General features: G+C 56.2%; 1 protein-coding gene across 1 annotated transcript; it reads right to left on the bottom strand.

The window, feature by feature from the left end:
• Positions 1-2,234: 2,234 nt before the first annotated feature.
• Positions 2,235-16,700, bottom strand: DBH (dopamine beta-hydroxylase). Its single transcript, XM_063409575.1, is given in 13 exon segments — positions 2,235-2,477; positions 4,856-5,015; positions 5,450-5,577; positions 6,439-6,498; positions 7,382-7,420; positions 8,061-8,204; positions 8,910-9,076; positions 10,278-10,380; positions 10,961-11,137; positions 12,541-12,798; positions 14,071-14,217; positions 16,268-16,642; positions 16,644-16,700. Coding segments are annotated over 13 exon segments (1,950 nt in total). The 3' UTR covers positions 2,235-2,342.
• Between the last annotated feature and the right edge of the window lie 2,268 nt (positions 16,701-18,968).

Below are 18,968 nucleotides of genomic sequence, written 5' to 3'. Positions count from 1 at the left end.
CTGCCACTGCAGTTTGTGTTTGTGTGTCAGAATCACGGAACCACGGCACAATTTGGGTTGGAAGGGACCTTAAAACCCATCTCATTCCGTGGGCAGGGACACCTTCCACTGGGACACCTTCCACTGGGATACCTTCCACTGGGACACCTTCCACAGCCCCAGGCTGCTCCAGTCCCCACCAGTCTGGCCTGGGACCCTTCCAGGGATGGGGCAGCCACGATTTTTGTGGTCTGCTCCTGGCACAGGCTGTGGTGTAAGGTGGCCAGAGGGGGCACCGGCCCCACAGCTGCCCTTGGCCCCATTTGCTGGCAGCTCCTTGTGGCATCTTCCCAAAGGTCACCTTGGAGGTGGCTCCTTTTATCTCCCGACGGAGAGGGGGGTGCTGGGGGAGGCTGAGCCGTGAGCCCAGAGCCCTGCAGGTCCTGGCAGCTCAGAGTCAGCCTTGGGGGCAGCAGGCAGGGTTTGCCCTCACACGCACACAGCCGGTGCTGGAGGGGAGGATCAGCAACTCCCCATCACCAGCCCTTGCTCTGTCCCCTCGCTGGGCTCTCTGCTGAAGCTTTCACCCGCCTGAAGAAATAATCTCACTCCCTGCTCTTCCCTTTTTTTCCCTTGACTAGGTTTGCTTGGGTCATAAGCTCTTTAGAGCTGATTTCCATTCCTTACCCTCGTGCCTTGAGCAAGAGCGTGAACTCTGAAATGCTTTGGTTTTACTGAAAACATTAAAAAACAAGATTGAGATGAATTTTTCTCTTGAATAGGAGGTGACTGCCCTCCCTCTGGCAGGGCAGAGGGCAGGGGAGGGGTGGCTGTGGTCCTGTTCTGAGTGAAGGAACATTCTGCCTCCCTGGCAAGCCAGGCATCCTGGAAGATCAGGTTTTGCTTTAAAAAGCCTTTTCTGGTGTGCAGTGCTCTGACCTGAGGTTTCTCTTACACTCAAGGTGGATGGGGAGGAAATTTGGGGACCACCTGGCCTGGATCCCACCTGTCCCAGGGCAGCAAGGACAGGCACCAAGCTGGGTTAGTGGAAGCTGGGACGGACATGGACTCTCCTGCAGCACCTCCAGCCTCTCTTTTGCTTCTCCTGAATGTTCTCCTTTCAGAGTTCAGCAGCAAAAAGCAATTTATTTTACATTTAGATATTTAATGGAGCACTTTTTCCTGACAAAACATTTGTCATTCTCCCTCCCCCCCTCCTCTTTTCCAAACCCCAGCCCAGAGGTATCGTTTGTTCCCAGCCATTGGCATCTGGTGGCAGAGAGAGGAATAATCCGGGGAGTGGGGGAGTGGGGGAAGGAGTGTGGAGGGAGCTGCAGCCCCTGCAGGAGGGAGGGGAGTGCGGGGTGGGTGTTGTGGCACCCCTCCATCCATCCCTCCCTCCCTCCTTCCATCCCTCCCTCCATCCATCCCTCTCTCCCTCCTTCCGTCCATCCCTCCCTCCTTCCGTCCATCCCTCCATCCATCCCTCCCTCCCTGCTGCCAGCACGGGGGAGCACCTGTGGAGCCAGCCCGAGCTGGAAGGGACCGTGGGACACCGGCAAGGCTTTTATGCTGCTCCCACACATCCCTTTGCTCCGTGCCTCAGTTTCCCTGCAGGCGAACAAGCTCCCTCCCCCCTCCCCCGGACCGCACAATAGCAAACCTCGCCGTTGCTGTTCCGGGGGTGGGAAGCAGCATTACTCAGAGCCAGAATTGCTAATAACGCGCTAAATATAGCGCTGCCCATCCCCGGAGGACTTTGTGAACTGTGCCTGATGGGCCCTGACCCCCTCCGGAAGCAGGGCTGGCATCAGTGTGAGGACAGGAGGCGACAGGATGGTCCCACGGAGGGAGGGATGCTCTCATGGAGGGATGGATGATCCCAGGGAGGGATGGATGCTCCCAGGGAGGGATGGATGCTCCCAGGGAGGGATGGATGATCCCAGGGAGGGATGGATGATCCCAGGGAGGGATGGATGATCCCATGGAGGGATGGATGCTCCCAGGGAGGGATGGATGATCCCAGGGAGGGATGGATGATCCCATGGAGGGATGGGTGCTCCCCATGAAGGGATGGATGCTCCCATGGAGGGATGGATGCTCCCACGGAGGGATGGATGCTCTCATGGAGGGATGGATGATCCCATGGAGGGATGGATGATCCCACGGAGGGATGGATGCTCTCATGGAGGGATGGATGCTCCCACGGAGGGATGGATGCTCCCCATGAAGGGATGGATGGTCCCACGGAGGGATGGATGCTCCCACGGAGGGATGGATGCTCCCAGGGAGGGATGGATGCTCCCAGGGAGGGATGGATGCTCCTGCCAGGAGGCGCTTCCCGGCCTGCTGGCAGCTCCGTGTCAGTCCCTCCGGAGCCGGCCCAGCTCGAGGGGCACGGGGGCAGCGGGCTGAGGCTGCGGGGTGGGCGGGCAGTGAGGGACGGGCTCCCGCAGCCTCTCGGTGATGCTGGGAAGCGGCTGCTTCTCCCACTCGCCCTGCAAGAGAGGTCAGCGCCGTGAGAGCAGGGCGGGGGAAACTCTTTCCCCCCCAGAAAGGGAGGAAGGTGTTGGAGGCTCGGTGTTTCTGTCTGCTTGGAGAAATGGCACGAGCTTTAATGTCTGAAGTGGGTTTTAGCCCGAATCAGGGTGTTTTCTAATGAGACATCACTAATTATTCCTAGTGCAGAAGCACCTACACATCCCCTGAGTGGCACAGACGTCTGAGGTGCTCCATGTTCCACAAATCCAGCCCAGCTGGGGAGTTTCCACCCCAAAAAGTGTTATCTGCCCAGCCAGGTGGAGGCAGCTCAAACCCCCAGGCCCACCATGCTCTGGAAAACGCTCCCTTACCAGGTCCTGGCAGGAATTTCCAGCGTGGATGTGCCCGTGGAGCAGGGGGGATGCAGCAGCCTGGCTGAGGTGGCACAGAGCAGAGCCAGGGAAGGGCTGTCACAACCACCGGGGCTCATGGTGACCATGGCCAGGACAAATCCCCCCACTCTGTGCATCCCCTACCTGGTCCTGGGGATGCTCCCTGCAAAGAGCAACCTGCAAAGAGCACCTGCAGGCAGTGCCCGGGGCTGAGCCTGCCCAGCAGGATCTGACTCAGATGTGACATTGGCCTCTCCTGGTGGCCGCTGGGGACACGGGCAGGGGCTGGGAGGGCACGGGGGGCTCAGCTCCGGGGCGGGGATGCTCCGGTGGGGCCGCCGGCTGCGTGTTCATGCGGAAATGTCAGCGAGAGGCTGAGCCGCAGAGCGAGCAGGAGGAGGGAGGTCTGGAGAGGAGAGGTAGAGCCGTGAGTCATCAGCGAGATGAAAGTGGGATTTATGTTTTCAGCTGACATTTCTCCTGGTATGTCAAGCGAAACGGGACAAAGCCAGCACCAGCACCGGGAAAAGCCTGGGGAGAGATGGAGTGGGATGGAGGGACCTTTCCAAAGCTCGTGGGGAGTGACCAGAGAGGGGACAGCATCGCAGGGAGCACCAGCTGGAGAAACAACTCCTTTCCTGTGCCCTTATGGCGTAGGGGAGCAGTTAAGCATCTTCGGGGTGCGCCTGCTCCAGGGCTCGGCTCCAGCCCTGAGCCCATCTGCTGCAGCGTCTGCCCTGCTGGTACATCCCAAACCCTGAGCCTGCTTTTTGCAGAGTTCAAAGGCACGTGGAGTGTCCTGACAGTTGTTGTTTGCAGTGCTTTGGAGTGGAAACCTGAACAGAGAGCGTTTACTGCAAGCCCTTGAGGGTGCAGGGGAACTTGGGGACGGCACTGTCCCCGCTGCTGCTCACAAGTGTTACCTTGAGATTTGGCTTGATAATTAACAGCACTCAGTTCCTTCCAGAAACCATCAGATTTGGGATCACTGAACTGCAAAAACATGAGCTTAATTAGAAGCTGGTGCTTTTCTCTTGGCAGAAACAGTATGGAATAAATGAGATGTCTCCAAGTCGGGCTCGCTCTGAAACACCAGCGGAGCAGAGGCTCCTTTGCCCTCACTGCGATGCTCATGACCCACTTTGTGCCAGCATTGGCTCTGGTCTGCTGGAGTCCCTTCCTGACAGCTCCCAAGACCTCTGTGAAATCAAGGGAGTTGTCTGGGTCATAAATTAAGAGGTTTAATTCATAATTCTGCTGCTGCACAAAACTTCAGCACCACTTCTGTCCCTGCAGCGTGGCTGAGAGGTGCCTGGTGTCCAGTTCCAGGAAACTGGAAAGGTTTCTGCCCACTCCAGAGTGAAACTTTGCTAAAGGGAATTTACTGTGGCAGAAAGCTGATGGTCATCCCTGCAATCAGCTCAGCATCCTCCTGTGCTGCAGTGGACAGCACTGGATCCAGGAACAAGGTATCATCCAAACTTATTACACTCATTAATGGCTTTGGAAGCTGATGCCAGCAGTGGTTTTAAATCTTCATCACCATCATCATCATGTCCCTGGTCTCTGGGCCTGGTTTTATTTTAAACACCTCCCAGTCCTTTATCCTTCACGTTTTGCTGGATCTCCTCATTCGCAGGCTGCACAGACGCTGTGTGAAACGCACTCGCTCTGCTGGGACCTTTTGGGTGATTCACCAAAATCCTAAAAACCACCTCACGTTTCTCCTTGGATCTGGCCCTGCTTTAACAGTCAGCAAAAGCAGCCTCCAAATCTCTTTATGCAAATGCATCTCCTAATTGGATCTGGCTGGGAGCATCCGTGGTGGGCTCCAGATGTCTAAACACAGGGCTGTGCTCTGTGTCCTGCTGATGCCAGGGATTGCCAGGCAGCTCCAGCCCCCTGCCCTGAGCCTGCTGGGTTTGGATGTGTCCTGAGCAGCGCAGACCCAACCTGACATCTGGGAATTCTGTCGGGAATCTTTGGGGTGGGGCTGTACCTACCGGGAACCGGACGGCCGAGGATTTGTTGCAGTGCATGGAGATGGGAGCGAAGCCGTAGAGGGATTTCAGCACATCCCTGTTGAAGGAGTTCCAGGGGATGGAGTAGAACTGCTGTGGGACAGACACCTGTGGGCACATGCAGATCTCCTCGTCGTTAAACCTGGGCAGGAGAAAGGCCAGGCTGGAGCACAGCAGTGCTGTGTGCTGTGCCCTCCCAGCGCTGGATGTGACCGATTCCTCCCCGCCTGAACAGTGACCTGGCATGGCTCTGAGGGGACACAGGGACAGCCTGGAGCAGCCAGCACCTGCAGGGCAGGACTTGGGACCAGCCCGTGGGTAGGACACCCTGTGCAAGGTCAGCATCTCCCCTCTCCTCATGGATCCTGGCGTGGATGCTCAGTGTCTGCCTCGGGTTCTAAGGAATATTTTGCATTTATGCACTTGGCCGCACACTGACTCTTGCTGGGAAGTCCCTCCCAGGGTCTGCTCTCCCTTCCTGGTTCTTCTCACCACAGAGCCATCCTCAAACCCTGGGTTTGGCTTTTGTACCAGTAGTCCCTGAGCCTCCAGCCCCGCTGGGCAGGGCCTCTTTACCTGTTCACCAGGTTGAAGTAGCGGTGCAGGTAGCCCGGATCCACGGCACTTTTGCACAGCTCCAGCTGGGTCTGGGGGTAGTAGTGCACGTAGTTCACACACATCTCCTCCAGGATGCCAAACCCTCCCTGTGGCACAGGCAGGGAGGTGATGGAAGCGGGGTCTGGCTGTGCCCTGCTGGGGCTGCACAGGGGCAGGGAGGGCAGGGGGGCACAGAGCTCGCACCTCTGGGTGATCTGTATCTAAAATCTCACACCTCTGGGGTGGATCTATATCTAAAATCTCACACCTCTGGGTGATCTGTATCTAAAATCTCACACCTCTAGGGTGGATCTATATCTAAAATCTCACACCTCTGGGTGATCTGTATCTAAAATCTCACACCTCTGGGGTGGACCTATATCTAAAACCTCTGTCTATTACCTATATCTTGATATCTGGATATATAGATATCTTGATATCTAGATGGATAAAGATGAGATGGAGATTGGAGATTGGAGATTGATGGGTATTCCCACCCCTTCAGGTGCATGGCATGGGCAGCTCTCTGCTTGTCTGCCCTCTGTGCAAGGACAGACTTCCAGGCTAGACCGTGTGGTTTACATTAAAATGCAGATTTCCTATAATCCCTCTGCTATATTTAGCCTTGTCCCTGTTGATGGTACCTCTGACAGGCTCTTTTATTTTTTTCCCCCCCGCTGCCTATGTAAGGAAATAACATGCACTGTCAAAAAGTGCCACTTCTCTTTAATTACAATTAATCCCTGGTGGAACAGTTTGTGATGGGAATTAGAGTGACACATGCTACTTCACAATTAGCACCTTCACATCCCCGCTGCAGGCAGCAGAGCCTTGTGAGCTCCTTTCTTCCCACCCTCCCTTTGTTTCTGGCTGTGATTCAGCCTGGCCTCCTGCAGGTGCCCGCTCTGGGGGTGCCCCCAACCTACCCTGGTTGCCCCCAAATGCAGGGGAGCTGCCCCTGCACTCACCACGGTGGCTCTGCTCCGATCCTCGGTGTTGTATGTGCAGGTGGTGATGAGTTCATCGCCCTTGGGGGGACCAAACACAGGAAAATTTAGGAACTGGGGAGAGTTCCACATAGAAATCTCTGCTTCCCATATCAGGAGCCTGCAACCCCACAGGAGTCCTTGCTAAACTTGCATCCCCTGCGGAGATTCCCCAGGGCTGCATCCCAGGGATGGTGTTTGCTGCTTTCCTCGCCTTTTGAGAATTTCTGCAGGTTTGAAAACACCTCAAAATCGCACTTAGGCAAGAGCTTGAAGTGTCAGATCTGGAGCTGACTTGATGTCAAAACAGCCTCCCTGCCACAGCCAGTGCTGAGAACCACGGGCACAGCCCTGGGCATGGCTCCAGTGGGTGCTGGGTGCTTTGAGCAGCCCCGTGGGGCACGGCAGCTCCAGGAACTGCCTCAGCTTTGCAGTCAGGTCCTTCCCCATCTGAGGAGCCCTGGGGCAGGTTCCACCCCTGTTTTCACACCCACTCCCACTCTGATGCTGAATCTCTTCCTCTCCTTCCATCAAGCAAGGACAGAGGGCACCACCATGGCTCATCCTCACCCCCTGAGGAGCCTCCCTCTGCCAGACGAAGCCCAGCTAAATCAGGAGCCTAATTTATCTCCTGGCTGCCCACACACCAACTCTGTGCCATATGAGAGGGGGCCTGCTTGTCCCCAAAGTGTCTGCGTGGCAGGTATGAGCCAGGGACCCTCACTGCAGCCCCCCTGGGAGTCCCCAGATGGGATGGGGTGATGGAAGGAGGCAGGGCACTCAGGGCCATGTTTAACTATACAGGATAAACCCATCTTTAGTCAAGGACGTTTCTCCTTACGGCTCTGCATATAAAAACCAGACCTCTTGGTGCAATCACACTCCCTGAGTTCAGCCGTTCGGAACCGCTTCTGGAGCAACTCACCGGGAAAACCGCCACCACCTCCTTCAGCATGCGGATCTCCTGGGAGGGGACGAGAAGGGACACATCCGAGCAGGGCCGCGGTGGCACCGCGCCCAGGGGTGGCACAGCCCCCAGGGGTGACACAGCCCCCAGGGGTGGCACAGCGTCCAGGGGTGGCACAGCCCCCAGGGGTGGCACCGTGCCCAGGGGTGACACAGCCCCCAGGGGTGGCACAGCGCCCAGGGGTGACACAGCCCCCAGAGGTGGCACGGCCCCCAGGGGTGACACCGCACCCAGGGGTGACACAGCCCCCAGGGGTGGCACCGCGCCCAGGGGTGACACAGCCCCCAGGGGTGGCACCACGCCCAGGGGTGGCACAGGCCCCAGGGGTGGCACAGCCCCCAGGGGTGGCACCGTGCCCAGGGGTGGCACAGGCCCCAGGGGTGGCACAGGCCCCAGGGGTGGCACAGCCCCCAGGGGTGACTCAGCCCCCAGGGGTGACACAGCCCCCAGGGGTGGCACCGTGCCCAGGGGTGACACAGCCCCCAGGGGTGGCACAGCGCCCAGGGGTGACACAGCCCCCAGGGGTGGCACAGCCCCCAGGGGTGGCACCACGCCCAGGGGTGGCACAGGCCCCAGGGGTGACACCCGGCCGGGCCCCCGTGGCCCTGCAGCCCCCATGGCCCTGCAGCCCCCGTACCTGGAAGTGTGGGCTGTAGTGCCTGTCGGCGTTCACCACCCGCCGCTCCCTCCCGTCCCGCGACAGCACCGTCACCACCTCCCTCCCCGCCAGGTGCGTGTGCAGCTGCGAGGCAAAGATGCGGATGCCAGCGGCGGGCAGAGCCTGGGGGAGGCAAGGAAGGAAGGAAGGAAGGACAGCTCAAGCCCTCGTGGCCAGCCTTGTTGTTCTCCCCTCCCTCACATCCCCCTGCTGGCCCCGTTCTGGCTCTCACGCGGGGTTTAGGGGATCCCTGTGCCCCTGGAAGAGCATCTCAGTGAGCTCCTTGCAGAGGGACAAACCCTCACTGCTGCCAAAACAATGCTCCAGGGCTGCAGGAGCAGCTGAGCCAGGTCCTGCTTCCTCCCCTGCCCTCGTTAGTGGCGGCACGAACGATTCCTTGTGGGTAGGCCCTACAAAAACACACACTAAAACTTCCCTGAGAGAACAAGGTGGGCCCTTTGGAACCATCTTGGAGAGAGCTCTTGGCAGGCTCCCCGGGAGCAGGAGCCAAGTTTCCCATCCCTGTGAGGGAAAGCACCACTGGGACACGGCCAGCTCGGCAGTGAGTTTTATGGGAATGGTACCCCGGGGAGCTGGAGCAGATGGCTCCCCACGAGAGCTGCTTCCAGGGGGATTCAGCACATCCCAACCAGCTGCTCTTCTCTGTTTATTGTACACAGCAGATTTTTTATTTTCCAGCACTACCTCACTGTGAGTTTAAAACTTCAAACTGGAGCCTGGAGATTGGTGCTGCCTGGAGCCAGGGAAAAGCCACGGGCAACCTTTCTCCTCTGAGGAGCAGCCGGGCTGGAAGGAACAGGCACTCACCAGCTGGGTGCATTTATCAGTGCAGTAGCCCGTGAGGATGAAGCTGTCCTCTCCAGGGGGGATGGCCATCACTGGGGTGTACACCAAGCCCAGCTCCATGATCCCGGCGTCGTGGGGACGCAGGGTGGCCGTGTAGTACAGCCGGATCCCCGAGGAGTCACGGCGACCTGGTGGGCCAGGGGACAAGGACAAGTCACTGCAGGGACAAGGACAAAAGGTGAAAAACAAGGAGAGGTGAAAAACGATGCTGTGCTGTTGCGGGGAGCCTCTCACTCCCGGCTTCCTTCATCTGTTTGGAATTGTTTTAAATCCTACAGATTTTTGTGCGAGCCTTTGCTGAGTGACCCCAGATGCACCTGGTTCCCTGGTGAGGGCACTGACCTGAGAATGAATTGTCCCAGGATAGCAAGGTAAGGGCTGCCTTTGGAGAGCCCAGAGCAGAAGGACAGAGCATGGGGTGCTTTGGAGGGGTCCCTCAGGAATGGGGCTCACTGCAGCTTCTTTAACGGCTGCATCCCAAAATCCCAAAAGGCCCAAAGAAAAAAGGGAAAGAGCGGGGTCAGTAGGTCAGGAGGGGTTCAGGGCATCTCTGAGCTCCCTGTCTCCAGGCTGGAGCCCACCCAGGGATAAGAATAACGGGGGAGACACTATTGGTTAACAGGGAAAAGCAGATAAATGATGGAAGACGTGAACTCCGTATTTATAGCCGTGTTTCTTCTCAAGTTGCCGAATGTGCTATGATTGATCCACAGCACATATGCTCTGGCCTCCTAAAAATATACTTGGGTAGTCAAGAAGCTGCTTGTTTTTATGTTAATGAAGAAGCTGGGTTGTTTGGAATCCTTCTTTTTTTTCCAATGTGTCTCCTGACAATGTTATCGAAGCAGGAGAACAGGAACACAACATCCACATCCCCCCTCCCCAGGCAGCCTGGTCCCTCTGGTGACTTGGCACTGCTGTTGCTCTTGCTCTGAGCTCAGACCCAGCCCCAGAACGTTGTGTGGAAATTGGGGGGACTCCTGAGGCAGCCCAGATAAATCCTGGTGCTGCCCTGGATCACATCCTTGCAGGAACTCTGCAATTTTCTTCCTGCAGGCTCCTTTCCCAAGCATCCTTCCCCACCTCTGGGCCACATGTCAGCCTTCAGTGAGGATGACTTTGCTGAGACCACAAAAAGCAGCAGCATGGTGGGGATTTAATGTATTCTTCCTGCAGGGACAGATCTGGACTCTCCAGAAAGTTGAGAACAGGGCCATGATTTTGGCCAGAGGCCTCCACAGAAGGTGGCAATCCTTCCCTGGAATTTCCCCAGCTCTCCTGCTGTGGTCTAACAGGTAAAACAATGGGCAGCACCACCCAGCCCCTCACCTTTAAACACCAGGGGATTGTGGTAATGGATCTCCAGACGCAAATATCTGGAGGAGCCTGGGCCACCAAAGGCAAGACCTGCTTCTTCAGGGTAATAGAAAGCCTGGAAGCAGAAGGGAGGGTGTTAGGGCAGCAGCAGGGTGGCTTTCCTGGGAACAAGGCTGGAAAGTCTGGGGGAATGTGTGGGCATAATCCTGACCCACACCATGGGCTGAGGGACGTGACTTGTGCCCCTGGGGAACTGCCCTTGCTTCCAGAAGCTTCTCTCACTCCACATGTGACAACACCTGAGTATTGTCACAGAATCATAAAATACCCCGAGCTGGAAGGGACCCACAGGGATCCTCAAAATCCAACTCCTGGCCCTGCCCAGGACAGCCCCAGGGACCCCACAAGTGCCTGGGAGCGTTGTCCAAAAGCTCTCCCAGGCTTGGGGCCATGGGGATCTGCTCCAGTGCCCACCCCACTGATCTATGGCACCAGAGAGGAGGAGGGCTGGGGGAGATGGAAAATCCAACACACCCAGGAGAGGCTGGGAAGATCAGACAGAGCTGAAACCAAACCCCAGCCAAGAACAGCACGAGGGCAGCCCCCATGGGACAACCCCAAAACAGGATTGGGAGGGTTTGGCGGGCAGCAGGGCAGCTGCCACCCAGGGGGGACATGTCCCTTGTCACACCCACCTGTGCCCCCATGGCCCAGGCTGCCAGCACGTGCCTGCAGTAGTTGAGCCTGTCTGGCTTCATCTTGGAGTCGCAGGGCCCGCTGTAGCGGGGGAAGCTGTCGAAGTGTGCCGTGCACTGGAACACCTCCATGTGGTGCACCAGGGCCTCGTTGCCCGCCGTCACCACCGGCTCGTACTGCAAAGCAACCCCAAGAGGGAGAGGACACGCTGAGAGCCCGTCCCTGGGGCCTGCAGGCTCCCCAGGACAGGGGCATCTGTGACCTGGCACCAGTCCCTGCCACAGGATGGGGAGGGAAGGTTGCTCCGGGCACCAAGGGCCAAGAGCTTTCGCCTCATATTTAGGTTATGGCAGAGTTAAGCACCTGGATGCTTCAAAGGGAAAACAACATGTTATTAGTACCCAAGGAGCACCTAGGTCAGTTGTGGAAATATTTAATTTCTTGGCTGGCTTAGGGACCAACCCAGAGCCCACCAGTACCCACAGAGAGCCAGCTCATCCTTTCTCCAGCAACAGACCCCGGTCTGATCCAATCAGCAGAAGATCTTGGTCTGTTTTGTGATGATTGAGTCCTTTAGCAGCTTTGCAGGGCTGAGGTGGCCCTGTGCACGTTGCTTTTTCCTACAGAGAGCCCTGGCTGTGCTGCTGCTGTAGCTCTGCCTGCAGCTCTGGGGTTTTGTTTCTATCCAGCAGCTGCCTGGGGGCACGGGGAGGGGGATTTGGGGTAGAGAGAGTGACTCAAGCCTGAGGAACATCTCTGGCTAAAAGTGCCAGCTGCAGAAGTGATCCGCAGCAGCGGGAAGGTATCAGGAGTTACACACTTCTTACTTACACACAGATGATTCACTTCACACCATCTGTCAGAGAGAAAATCCTCCTTCTGAGCCTTCCTCTGCAGCGCCGTCTCTCCCCTCGAAATCTCGGAGCTGCAGCTCGAGTGTCTGAAGGTTTTCCTTCCCCCCGTGGGGTGGTTTTGACTCTGGATGTGCCAGGTCACCTCCTGAGCCACCCCCACACCCGCTGGGTGCTCTCCCAGCAGCTCATCCTTTCCTCGGGGTTGCCAGCAGGTTTCTGCCTCTCCTTTGCAGGAGGTGGCCCAAGCAACACGTCTGGGCAATGCCCACAAGTTGCATTTCTGTCTGTAACTCTCTTTTTTATGGACTATGCCTCATCTTTTAGGAGCCAGTTCCCATCCTGGCTGGCTGTGCCCTGCTCTCACCAGCCCTGCTCATTTGTCTCCTGTGTTTTTATGCTCCTCATGGCTCTCTGTGGGCCAAAATCCTGCTGTGGGTCTGTTCCTTCTGCAGGGAGTCAACTCTGAGCCTGCCCTGAAACCTGCTGGGTGTGCCAGGTGGGAAAACATTACCTGGCCCCTCCTGCTGAGACACTCTAGGAGACACGAGGATGCTACTGACTGCTGGGGTGGACCTGGAAGAGGTTTTGGGACCACATTTGGGAAGATGTCAGGGTCTGAAAGCCTCCCTGTGGCATGGAATTTGCAGGATGTGAAAACTCAGGATTTCCAGCACAATTCCTGATCCACCCTGGGGGAAAAGCAGCCCTCTTCTCCTGCCTCTTACCATGATAATGTGGTGCTTGGGGAAGCCCTCCGGGAGCTCTGCCATGTAACACCAGTAGGTGGTCTCCTGGCTGGGAATGACAACGTCAGGGGCTGTTATCTCCATGGTCTTCATGTCGCTGGGCAGCTCGGGGATGCTGATGTTGGGTTTGAGCAGCTGCACCCTCTGCAGGCCCCCGTGCAGGGCAGAGACGTTGATGGCTTGCAGGGAATGCACTGGTTTCTCCAGGATGCCGTAGATCAGGTGCACCGTGCCATCCTGAAGCCAGGGCAGAATGTGTCAGAGGGGTTTTCATGCACAACAGGAGCTGCAGGGACCATCAGCACCAGCATGAACCCAGAAATGGGTCCTGCGACCCCACCCTGACTGCACCAGCAGCTCACTGTGCTGTGCTGTCCCAGGAAAGCTCCACATTCCAGGGTATTTTTCCATCTGATTAAGGTTTCCTACTATGTGGAAGAGTCTGGAAAGTTTTCCCCATCAATTCAGAAAGGGTGACACATCCTCTCTGCTCCTTCCAAGCCCCTCGTGAGTCCCAGGCTGGGACAAACCCATCAGTGCAGGGGTCACCCCCCGCCTGCAGCCCAGCAATAGCCTGGGGGGCAAAATAAAATTGCAGAAATAGAACTTCTCCCTGAAGCCATCCCTTTTCTTCCAGCTTCTTTTCAGGTGGAAGGTACCACAAGAAGCTCTGCTGAAAACAAAGACGCTGAGAGCTCTGGACAGGAGATAAGGGAGAAAGGGAAAAGGGAACAATCTTTTCCTGAAGGATCAGAGAATGAAGACCAGCGAGTGTTTTCATGGTTCACACACACAGATTTTTCCCTCCAGGGCTCTCAGTGTTTTGGCAGACGGCAGACACTTCTCACCACAAGAGAAGCTTTTGAACACCAGCAGCAAAAACTCCAGGACATTCTGTGCCCACATTGGCTCTAAAATCTCCTGCCCACAAAGGCTTTGGTGTGAGGTGAGCCTTGCACAGGTTCCTGCCTGCAGCCAGGGCCCCCAGCTGAGACCCTGAGCTGTCTGACATCCCTCACTGGGAAGGATTAGCCCAAATCCCAGCTCAGAGAGGAGTGGTGGATGCAGAGCCACAGAGACATCACCACACAGGAGCACGGAGCAGCACCTCTCTCTGCTGTCCCTTTGTCCCAGCTCCTGTCACAACCTCCTGTTTGCCTCCTGTTGATACACCCACCCCTCTTCGTAACACCCCCAACTGTTGGCTCCAGGCTGCCGAGCAGAGTGATGCAGGAGGGATTTATATAGACCCAATGCATGTTCAACAGGAGCTGATGATGCAAACGAGCTAAAAGCTTCACTTGGGAGAGCTTTTGAAGGGGTTGTGAATAGACAGTGCCAAACATTACTCATGGGAAGGGGCTGACATCTGTAGCTCGCTTCCTCTCTGCCTCACACAGCACCAAGCCCTGATGCTGTGTGGAAAACCAAACCCCAAACCCTGCAGGATGGGTCTGGAGCTGTGCCCCGGGGCTGGGGGTGCCACAGGGGGTCAGGGCCATGCCATACCTCAATCAGGTAGTCCTTGGGGTCACAGGTGCTGAAGGCTCTTCTGAAGAGGAGGTAGAGCCCCTCAGGAGCCCTGCGAGCCCCCAGGAGCTGGTAGTCCTGCTGGGAATCCATGTGGAGCTGCCCCTTGGCATCGCTCCAGGCGTCCTGTGAGGGAGAGAGCAGCTTTGCTCAGCCTGGAGGCAGCTCCAGAGGCACCACAGGTCCTCCTTCTCCCCACCCTGGGCATCCCAGAGGAGCAGGAAGCCTGTGCGTTGGTGGGCTCCACACCCACCTCCAGCATCCCCTGGGCAGATCCAGGCTGGAACGGCCCCTGGTGCTCAGGCAGATGTGGAACACCTGACCCAGCACTAACAGACTGCAGATGGACCTTTACAAGCTGAGATGTGGGTGGGGAAAGGTCGGGAAGGGAGGGAGGAAAGCCCCCAGGGACATGTGAAGGTGTTGCATTGGTCTGTGCTGTATTTTGGGTATTTTTGGACCCTGTGGAACGGGGTACTGAGCTCTCCAAAACCCTTGGCACAAACCAGTCTCCCTCAATTTAAGATCAGACCCTCTGGGATGTGATGCCAGCCCCAGAAATTGCTGCCCCTCTGCAAAATCCTTAATTTTTTGTGCTCAGATCGTTCTGGCAACCCAGCACGGCCTCCCAAAACCTGCTTGTTACAGAGGATGGTGACAAAGCCACCCCAAGAAGCAAAGCAGTGGGGTATTCCTGTGCCTCATGGTTTGAAGGTTTGGAGTCTAAAATCCTGTGATAATTTCCATTTGAACAGGGTTATTTCTTTGATCTTTTGTTTCTCCTGTGGGCCTCCTGTTTACTCAGAAAAGGCACCCAGGAAGTAGCTGGCTGTAGGTACACAAGTGGCACTGGTTCTCTTCTCTTGGGAGGAAAAACCAGGAGAAAAAGGATAAAGCAACTTGGCATCATTTCAGCCAGAACTATAGAGTCATATTTCCAGAACATATTGTCCTTAGAGGGGGAGAGGGAAATCAGCTCCACGGAGCTCGCATGACATTTGTCTTCGTAGGAATATGGAGCGCAAGTTAATCTCACAGTACATGGGGGGCTGAGCAAATTTGGATCTTTTTAACAGCCGACACACTTATCCAGAAGAAAAGCTGCTGGGAGAGAGAAAAATGGGACTGGAGAGATTTATTGAGATCTCCTTGCAGGATGCTGTTCAGCACCAAGTGAAAGAGAAAACCTGAGCGCTGCCGGGAGTTTCATTCAGTGCGAGATTAGAAATGATCCTTTATGTTTTCTTAACATGATGCTGTGAAATCCTGGGGCATTTGGGCCACCACAGACCCTGAAAGGCTGGCAATTAGCAGGAAAACAGGGCAGATAATAAACCCTTCTTTTCATTCTTTCATTACACTGCGGATCACATTGCGGCTGATTGCGGGAGAATGTGTTTTATGGTTAATTTGAAGTAAGCAGAGAGGTAAAATTTAACTTTACTGGAAAGCCTCACATGGGCAAAAATGGGAATTGCTCTGTCTGCAGCTGAGCACAATCGCAATCAGCCTGGTGTGGTGGGCTGGGGATAGGGCTGGGAAAAGCACCCAAACAGGAGCCCAACACACAGACAGTGGCAGGAAGGATGGAGTTAGCAGCAGCAACAGCGAAAAACACAACTGGAAATCAGTTTTTCCTGCACTCACATTTACATCTCACCCAAATACATTTGCACCTTTAATTCCTGCCAGCACCCCAGGCTGCCCTGTTATCCCATTGATCCTGTGGATGCAGCCCTCAGCCAGGTTCTTCCTGCTGGCAGCAGCAGCCTCTCTGCCTGGTGACTTTTGCCCTGTCTCAGAGCCATTAATGGGAGCTGTGGTTAATTTTTAATGTGACTGGCAGCAGCACACGAGTGAGGCAAGGTATTGATGCATCCTCTGTGTGTGTATCTTTGCAGCTAAACACAGCAGAGACATCCAGCTCCTGCTTCCCTCAGCCTTGCTGATGTGCTGCTGTGTTTATTCTTTTCTCTTTTGGGTTAATCCCCAAGCCAAACCCACCATGTGGACCTGATCTGTGGGGTCCTCTGGGGTAGAAATCCCCAAAAACCTGAGCAGTGTGGCGTGTGCCGTGCCCTGTACCCCACTCCACCAAACCACCAACCAGATTCAGAGAGCTGCATTCACAGGGAGGGAGCCCCAAAAGCACCATGCAAACACCCCAGGGACTCACCCCGAAGTAGGAGTTGTGCCCGTCGCTCCAGAGCACGGCCAGGTCGGCGTTCTCAAACTCTCCCCTGTCCGACATCCCGAAGAGGAGCCCGAAGCGCAGCTCCCTGACCAGGAGCTGGAAATGCACGGCTTGCTCGGGGTAGCTGACATTCCAGGAGAGCTCCAGCAGCCCCTGGGGATCCAGGGGCACCTTGTAGGGGAAATCGCTCTGGCGGGGCACCGAGCCCTGCAGGGCCACCACCAGGATGACCAGGAACGCCGCCACCAAGGTGAAGTACATGGATGCCACCTCCCGCAGCTTGAGGCTGGGGCAGGAGCAGGGCTTGCTCCTGGAGCTCTGCATCCTGCCAGGGTGGCACCCGGCACCTGGCCGTGCCCCATTTATGTGCTGGCCCTCCTGGGCAAGCCGGGTAAGCGATCCTCTTTAATTGCATTTAGTTGTTGGGAAATTGGACTGGTGTATTGACCCCCGTCAGCTCCTGGCCAAACACTTGTCATCTGCTGTCTCCCCTTAATTGGCTCTAATTGCACATGGACATTATCAATAGCAATTGGATTTGACTGGGCTGATGTGATTCACTCTTAAATCTTCCTTAGTGCCTGGGAAGGGCTGTTTGCTCACAGGCTGCTCTGGCTGAGCCCTCGTGGACGTTCTGTGCTGCCCATGGTGCCTTTGGCCTGGGTGTCCACATAACCCGGCCTGGCATCACCCCAGAGGTGGCCAGACATGAGAACAAAGGACCCTGAGCCTTGCCTGAGCTCCCAGGCACTAAATAATACTGGCAGGGTTTGAAATATTTCCCCTGCAAAGTTCAGTGCCAGCAGAAATGCTGATTTCTCCCAAACAGCAAGAAAAGAGACCTCTCCTCTCTCCTCTCATTTTTGGCCTTTGTAGGATTTAATTTTTCAAACCCAGCAAGGCCCAGCTCCTCTCCCACCCTGCTCTGTGTCCATTGAAGCCCTCCTGCCTAGACCATTGGATATCTTCAATATTTGCTATTTCTTTGTGGCAGCTGGGACTTCTCCAGTTTAAAGACACCCTTAGTCCCTCCCCCTTCCCATTTGTTTAAAGTCTGATGGATTCTCTTTCGGTTATTAACTTTCCCACGTTAATTGGAATTATAATGAACTGCCTGGAGCTCTTTGATACACACACACAGACATTGCTTTAGTCTGCGAGTGTTGGCGTTGTTTTATCAATGCCACCTCACGTGCCGGGTCCCCTCGGGTCCCCTCCGGGCTCGGGTGTCCCTCCAGGTCCTTGCAGCAATGTCACAGGGGCAGATCCGCCTTCCCCAGCGCTGTGTAACGCGAGGAAAGGGATCCAGCCCGGCGTTTTCATGAATCATCAGTGCGAGCATCTCGGCGTTAAACCCGATGAGGTTTGACTGTCCTAAGACACAGCCATTACTCAGGAATGCGTCAATTGATCCCGGCCGTGTCTCCTTGCCGGGTGACCTGCTGCTCGCAGGGTTTGCTCTCTCGTTCAGCCCCACCAGGCAAAAGGCCAAGGCAGAGCAGGGATGGAGAGCTGAGCTCTCCCACAGGAGCGTCCCGAGGCCCCATCCCTCCCCCAGTGACTCCAGTGCACAGCCCAGTCCCACAGCAGCCCTCCCACTGCTGCTTAAAAGCTTTAAAAGCCTTAAAATCAGCACGTCTGGAGAGCAGGAGGTGGCTGGGGCTGCCTGGGGATGATCCCAGCGTGGCATCTCTGGGGTTCTGTTTGCTGGAGCTGTTCCTGGGCTCTGCACCTCACCCCATCCACGGCTCTCTTCACCTTCCTGAAGGAGGATGCAGCATTTTCCCTTTTCCTGAGGCTCCTGGGCTCGTTCCTGGGCACACTGAAGGCGTCAGATGGATGTCCCTCATCCCCCTGGTGCTGGAGCATTACACAAGCCTGGCTGCCTTACAAAAGCCCCACAGAACAGATTTTTGTCCTTCCCTATCCCTGATCTCCTCCAAGCAGATTCACCCACTTGTCCTCCTCTCTTGGCTTCATTTCCTTGTTGTAAAGAGAGGAAGCTGAGCTGCCAAGCACGGCAGGAAGGCAAAGTGATCCTCACCGGGGGCAGGAGGGGGTCTTTAGTTAACACTCTCTGCCTGCCTCTATCAGAGATGAACCCCCAGGCTGCTGGCGTGTGCAAGTGGAGCTCCTGAGCCCTCCTGTACAGGAGGAATCCGCAGTGGAACAGCAGAACACGGGCAGGTCAGCTTGAAAACAGCTGAACTTTGCAGATAAGCACTGAGAATTTATTTGAAGAGAGGGAAAAAAAATGATGTACATCTCTCTCTCTCTCTCTCTCCCCCCCTTCAGTTTCTCCTGGGTCGTGGCTCATAAATCCAGGCAAGGAGAGAGGATCCAGCTTTCCACGCATTGCTTGGGGTGTTTATTTTCAGACTTCAAGGAGATGTAGAAAGGCCGGAGTTTCCTGCCTCGGGAGCTCGGAGGGTTCGGGAGGGTGATGGGCCAGGGGCCGGGGGTCCTGCCCTTCCCTCGAAGCCTCAGCAGCCACTCTGTGCCCGTGTGGGGCTCCTGAGGAAGGGAACGCGGGCAGGGCTGTGCTGATCCCTGGGCTGGAGACGGGACTCGGGTGTCCCCACACTCCCCTCTCCAGGAAAAGCAGGAAAGATGCCCGGGTATCCCCGGAGCGGGCTGTGAGCCCGGGGCAGGGCTGGTTTGGGCTGGCTGGGTGCTGAATGCC

Source organism: Prinia subflava, chromosome 12 (assembly GCF_021018805.1).
Source record: "Prinia subflava isolate CZ2003 ecotype Zambia chromosome 12, Cam_Psub_1.2, whole genome shotgun sequence".
Taxonomy (NCBI): domain Eukaryota; kingdom Metazoa; phylum Chordata; class Aves; order Passeriformes; family Cisticolidae; genus Prinia; species Prinia subflava.
This window is presented reverse-complemented; position numbering and strand designations above follow the sequence as displayed.